This window comes from Rhipicephalus microplus, chromosome 7 (assembly GCF_043290135.1).
Source record: "Rhipicephalus microplus isolate Deutch F79 chromosome 7, USDA_Rmic, whole genome shotgun sequence".
Lineage (NCBI taxonomy): Eukaryota > Metazoa > Arthropoda > Arachnida > Ixodida > Ixodidae > Rhipicephalus > Rhipicephalus microplus.
Window position 1 is genome coordinate 23001905 of NC_134706.1, and position 6362 is coordinate 23008266.

The following is a 6362-nucleotide window of genomic DNA, read 5'->3' on the forward strand; positions in this document are numbered from 1 at the left end:
TCACGCACATGATAATTTTTCACCCAGTACCAATGACGCCAACACCAGTGCCAACCGCGAAATTTGAAGGAAACGAGCCCTTCGAAGCTGTCACTTCAAAACTGGCATTGTGAGAGGAAAGCAGATGTTGCTTACACCAAAACAGCATCGTGCATCGTGAGAAAGCTTCACAAAAGCATGGGACTTTTGTATATTAGAATTTTCATTTCCTTCCTTTATACTGCCGTACATGAACAATGTAACACGCTCAGTCATGTTCTACATGATGGGCATCGATAATATAACTCTAGTGTCACCTCACAGTCGCCAAAACGGGAATTTGAAAAGCGGCAGTGATGCTATGACAAAGACAGCTGACGTTCTTCGTCGGTATGCGCAATCTGCTCAAAGATATGTATATATATATATATATATAACAGCGCCTCGTGGCGAGCCAGAGCAAGTGGCATCACAGGCGCGTTAACGATTTTCATAATGCGGAGCGGCCATATTTTTCTCGCTGCGGCTGCAGGCGTTCTTCTCTGGACCATGTTACTAGATGAAGACACGTTTGGCGCCAAAGCGGAACCTGGAGTGTCGTTAAAATACCGTCCTAGATGGTTACCTAAATTTAAATCAAGACCAACGTTAAGGAAGCCTACAGCAGCTAAGAAGCTAGTAAAAAAACGTACTTGGTTCAAGGGACCATTTAAAAAGTCCAGTGTGCCTTCTAAGTCTTCTACACCTGGGATGGCTCCTGAATTCGCTATACCACCCAACTTACTTGGATCCTATGGAACTTCTATACCTGCTCCCTCTTCTGCAGATTTCGCACCTACTAAACGGTCACTACTTTCAAAGCTAAGACCTGGTATGACATCTTCTTTATTATATTGTAATGTTCCTACAATACCCTTATTAGGCCTCCTTCTTGCAGTTAACCAGAAAGCGCAAAATGCTTTAAAGGTGTGCCTAATTGTTCAAATATTTCACAATTTCACCAGGACGCGCTCCGCTTCAGAAGGCTTCACATACGATTGCTGATGTATATGCCTACCATAGGTCTCTATAAAATTGTGTTACGGAGTATTATTGATAGAAGGGCGCCAATGATTCAAAAACGTTCTTGGTTTCTTGGTGCAAAAGAAACGCTTTTTAGCACTTGAAAGACGTTGTCTCAAAACATAACGTGCTTGCCTTCTCCTTACATTCTTTCATCTGTTTCTACAAAACTTTTTCACTGACTACCAAATACTGAGAATACGCCTAAGCTATTGTTATAATTATATATGCATTGGTTTTAGAGTAGATCTTTGTTCAGCGAAGCGTGCCGGTTCCTTATAAATATTCTTTTTGTTTATATCTCTCATATAATACTCGGTATTCACTTGTGCACACGAGGCGTCCCCATATGTAGTCATCGTTGTATTAAGAACAGGTCAAAGCTTCATTCAGTAGTCTAAAATTAATTAATCTCTTCTTTTATGAATCGAATTTTTATGACCGTATTAATGCCGGGGTTCCTGAAAACGTCGTTGACGAACCTCTCAGTTCAGGCCAACAGATAAAAGGCGCTTATGCAAATACGCCGCAGTTGCATGCCGGGTGATCACATCACTAGTGCCTGGTTTATTAAAGACGATAGTGTTTATTAAGGACCTTCGACGCAAAAATTTTGGTCAGTCTGTCTGTCTGTCTGTCTGTGTCTGTCTGTCTGTCTGTCTGTCTGTCTGTCCATTTGTAAGTTTGTTCACTTGTAACGGTACCCTAAACGGCACCAAAGTGACCAAACAATATTCCCAACTGCCAACCCCATCCACAACGTCTACCAATACTGCTCAAGGTTCAGCTTTCACGCTTATGCGATTGTCAATTGAAAAGCAATTATTGCGAATATCTGAGACACCATAACAATATGTCAATGTTATGTGTGTGTATTTTTACTAGAAAAGGCATACATAAGTAATTTTAAGGATCGTAGCCCTATTGACCCTGTGCTGGCCATGCAACGCTTGCACGAAACGGCAAGTGTTTCCAACGCTTTGCTAAGACGACATGGTGGTGGCACCTACCCATCGCCTTGCGTTCTACACCTTATCACCTAAGAGACGGCCGCGCACAACGCGCGCCATGTTTTCCAAGATAACTGCCAGATAGCGCTTATGTCTCACGTGTGACGTGACTTGATGCGCTCGTCCGGCTCCGCTGCATCCTCGAGGCACTCTAACGCAGCGGCTCCAGAATACCATTCACCAATTTTTTACGCAGAACATCAAATAAACATTTTGTTCACTCTCTTCAGACGCAAGGCTATTGTCTTTCGACAACATTTGCGGTGTAACATGCAGATACGACCCCAATTTTTTCCTGCTCATAATTTTTGATCTCCACTCCTGGTTTGTCGGGGTGGTGCCGTCGAGCGGAGAAAAGCAGAGCGTAAGGACAGTAGTGAGAACCACGAGAGAACGCTCAGAACTTTGAGAACGTTCAGAACTACGCCCCAGTGTCTCGATACCGTTATTCGGGGGACCCTGGCCCCAGGACGCTCTACAAACGCCCCGTACGTGACGTTGGTCGTACTGAGCACAGAATAGCAGAACCTCTGCATGAAGCACTGAAAATGTTCCTGAAGGTAGCTTCAGAGACCAGGAGCGTTCACACAAAGCGACGACGCGTTTCCGTGCTTTGCCTTTCGCGTTTCCCTAGGTGATCCAGCTTCCACATGCACCAACGGCGTTTCTACAAAATCCGCTCATACGAGTGAGAGGACACCGACAACGAAAACTGCTCCATCGGGCGTCACGGAAAGACAACCGCACCCACCAGCGAATGTCGCGCAAGTGAGTTTGTTGCAGCGAGAAATACGCCACCAGGTGAGAGCACAAAGCCTTCGCGCGTTCGTGGCGCAAGCTGAGAGCTCGGCCTCTCGCATTTTCGAAGTTAAGCCCACCACTGTACAAGTAACTGCCATAAGCACCGAAGCAGGACGGAAATGATTCTGGTTTGCCGAACAACCCACATGCAGGACACTTCTCACTTACATGACGCCACATGCCGAGCACATTCACAGGACAGTCACCGACACGACGGTGATGTACCCTTTGCAGCAGGGGACCATGAGTTCACAAAACGATTTAGCGAAAATTCGTTCGATTTCGCTGTTACATTTTGAGAACGGTTGTGGTTCATGTGCGATTTGTGCAATGCTCCAGTGTGTTCTATACAGCGTCTCTGCAAAATGTATAGTGGTCCCTAGTTGTTGCTTGTCATGGTAGAAAAGTGTCACCAGCCAGCAATGTGGGCGCGTCAGCATGTAAAGGTGCGGCAGCAACAAAATACCAATATACATTATACATCAATGAGTAGTAGGTACTGGAATGCTTCTTTGAAGACACGCCACTTTCTTGTGTTAGACGGATTCCTATATTAAAGGTATCAATCACATGCTTTACTTTATCAACTCAATTATCTTGCTTGTGCTCTAAGCTCTATTACTCATACATTCCTTTGTATAAGCTACAACCGAATATTTATTGTAAGTAGTAAAGGACCCGCACAGGTCAATAGTTTTTTTTTCTACTTTAACCCAGCCTGAACGCTGTGCAACGAACTTCGCCCTGCAAGCAACTGTCTGGTCTCCCCACTGCCAATTGTTACGCCTACAACTTTGCACTCATTCACAGACAACTAGGTCGATTCCTTACAGCTTGTTGAGCGCCTTTTCAACAGTCTCTTGAGTCTTGTATATTAGTGCCTGCAATATGAAAATAGTGTAGTTACCTACTTCTGGAATGCAAAATATTGCTTCTGAAGTTTTGCAAAAATCTTGCTTGTAGTCTTTAGCTCATCATTATTCTTTGGCAAGTTTTGTTTCGTGTAAGAAGTTCTATAGTAGCAAAAAAGAAATGATACTATTGTACACAATTGAAACCTCGATGATATTACCAAAGCATCAATAATTGGTGAGGCTATTGAGCAGCACACTTGACGACAGAGTCTTCATTTTCACAGTGCTTTTCGCCAACAAACTGTGTAGTGTGTAGGGTTGTGTATTATTTAATTTTCTTTTGCGAATTGTCACCGTTATTACCCAATCAGCGTGTTAAAAGGCGTACAGATGACCTGTGAATAACACGAGAGGGATCACAGGCCATTTCACAGAAATTCTAGCGTCTGGGTTTTTGGTTGGTTAGCCGAAAGTCTCCCTGATCCGTGAGAAAAACTCAAGAAAAAATCCTGGTCAATAATTCTTTAAAAACTGCCTGGAGTGAAAATAGGACCGAAGTTTTCTGATTGACAAGCAGATCTTCTACGACAGAGCCACGACATAGCTTGAAACTGCTTCGAGAGAAACTACATAGTTTCACGCATTGTTATAGGTGACATTTCAATATACGGCACGGCAGAAGCGTAGAGTAACTCTATGGGTCAAAACACGACACTCTCACAACGAGTCAGGGGTTTTAATTCCTTACGTTTACTTAGAAGTCTGGTATATCTGTTGATCAGCATCAACAGAAGCAATAACACAGTGAGAAGCCACGTGGGTTCACGTGCTGTCTTACGGAGACGTAGTGCGTACTTCGCCGATTCGCAACGGAAGGAATAGTGGTGTACTAAGCATTTCGCTACTACACTCGCACTTAAAAGAGTATGATATCTTTAAACGGGAAATGCTCTTCGTCTATACATTTATTTTTCAGTGGCACGACTGGGGTGTCCACTGAAGAGCCGAGTGAGGCTAACGTCTTAGAATGCGATGGAAACGTCGCCTGATTACGCTATTGCGTTCTTAACGTAAGGCGAAGCTCAGAAGTCCTCCAACTTCTTAATCTACTTTTGCCGACACGCTTCAATTCTTAAGTTGAATATGCCTAAAAGTACTCAAGAGCTATTTCAAAGTACTTACCATACAGTAGGACACGCAACTTCGTAATACTGAGAGCTTAAAACGTATAGGCAGCTTGGCAGAAAGCCAGCGCCGAAACAGTGAACAAAGAAGGTGCACATCATTGTTCGAATGTACTTTTGTTGAACGAAACACCCTTGAAATGTCAAAAGAAATCACTAATATCTGATTATATGCATTTATCTCGCAGATCTGATCCTTGCAAGTGTAGCTTCTGGCCTTGGAGGCTTTGCGAGTTCTGCAATGCTCTTTGGCGGCTTAGGCGGTTTTGGCGCCATGGGAGGCTACGGCGCTTATGGTGGTTATGGTGGTTATGGTGGCTACGGTAGCGCCGGTCTTGGTGGTGGCCTATACGGCGCTGGTGAGATCGGTGCTGGTGAGATCGGCGCTGGTGGGATCGGCGCTGGTGGAATCGGCGCCGATGGGATCGGCGCAGGTGGGAACGGCGCCATATATGGCCGTGTTGACGCTGCTCTCCTCAGTGATCCTGCTGCCACCGCGGGCACGAATGACGATAATAGCACGACGGCAACAGCTGGCTTGACTGATGAATCTGGACACCCTGGCGCTGCTGCAATTCCTGCCGTCCCCGGGGCTCCTGCTGTTCCCGGCGAACCTGGCGGTGCTACAGTTCTTGGCGCTTTAAGCAATTCTGGCGTGGGTGGCGGTGCCATGCCTGATGTCATTCCTGGCGATGATCTATACGAATACTATCCTGATTACAATGAAACTGAATACGAGACAACCACGGACTAAGCACATCACAAAAGTGGATGCCTCTCAGCTATGCATTTTGAAGAAAGAGAAATAAAGAATAAATATTACTGCCTCCCTAAATAGTATATACATTGTCCTTGTAGTAGTAAATAACAAAAATCTATTCGACTTCGTTGTCAAAATTCACAAACCTTCGCGCTGGCCACGAGTACCTACAGTTTTCGAGTAGCGACTGCATGCGCGTTATCGAGCCGGTGTTATCAAACAGAAAAAAAATTATCGCTGGGAAGTTTTTGCTATTTTTCGTGTAAATAGGATCAGAAATCTATCGAGCATTCTCATTGCGCTTAGCAACACCAGAGAGCGTTTTTTTTAAGTTCGGAAATATTGCAAAACTCGTGAAGGTACATGTGAACAATCGACAAACATAACATGGTACTACACGTAGGCGAGAAGCAAAGTTCTATAGCACACTCATTGCTTCTCCATATTTAGAAAGTTAAGCAATAAGCACAAACCACAGGCAGAGATGACTAAGAAATGTTGCTGTTCTGCGCTGGACGTAGCTTTCTTTTTGTATGCTGGACACCTTTTCCTCGCAATGGTTTAAATATGCGTTGGAGACGTGTCAATAGCGACGTTTTTTTTTTGCGCGCTCATTTGCGATATATAGACGCAGCCACCATGTTCTCTTCGAAGCGAATCTAGATGACGGCCACGAACTTTGACATAGCGGTCGTTTATTAATATTTATTTA

At 44.4% G+C, this 6362-nt stretch overlaps 1 protein-coding gene across 1 annotated transcript; it reads left to right on the top strand.

The window, feature by feature from the left end:
- Positions 1 to 428: 428 nt before the first annotated feature.
- On the top strand, positions 429 to 5725 carry LOC119179334 (uncharacterized). Its single transcript, XM_037430400.2, has 2 exons — positions 429 to 850; positions 5079 to 5725. The coding sequence occupies exons 1-2, from the start codon at positions 475 to 477 to the stop codon at positions 5642 to 5644; spliced, it is 942 nt and encodes a 313-aa protein (XP_037286297.2). The 5' UTR covers positions 429 to 474; the 3' UTR covers positions 5645 to 5725.
- Positions 5726 to 6362: the final 637 nt, after the last annotated feature.

Bases quoted from the DNA above. Each gene is read 5' to 3' on its own strand.
- LOC119179334 (XM_037430400.2), top strand. From the start codon at position 475: ATGCGGAGCGGCCATATTTTTCTCGCTGCGGCTGCAGGCGTTCTTCTC. The intron at 851-5,078 runs GTATGACATCTT...TTTATCTCGCAG, and splicing joins ACTTTCAAAGCTAAGACCTG to ATCTGATCCTTGCAAGTGTA.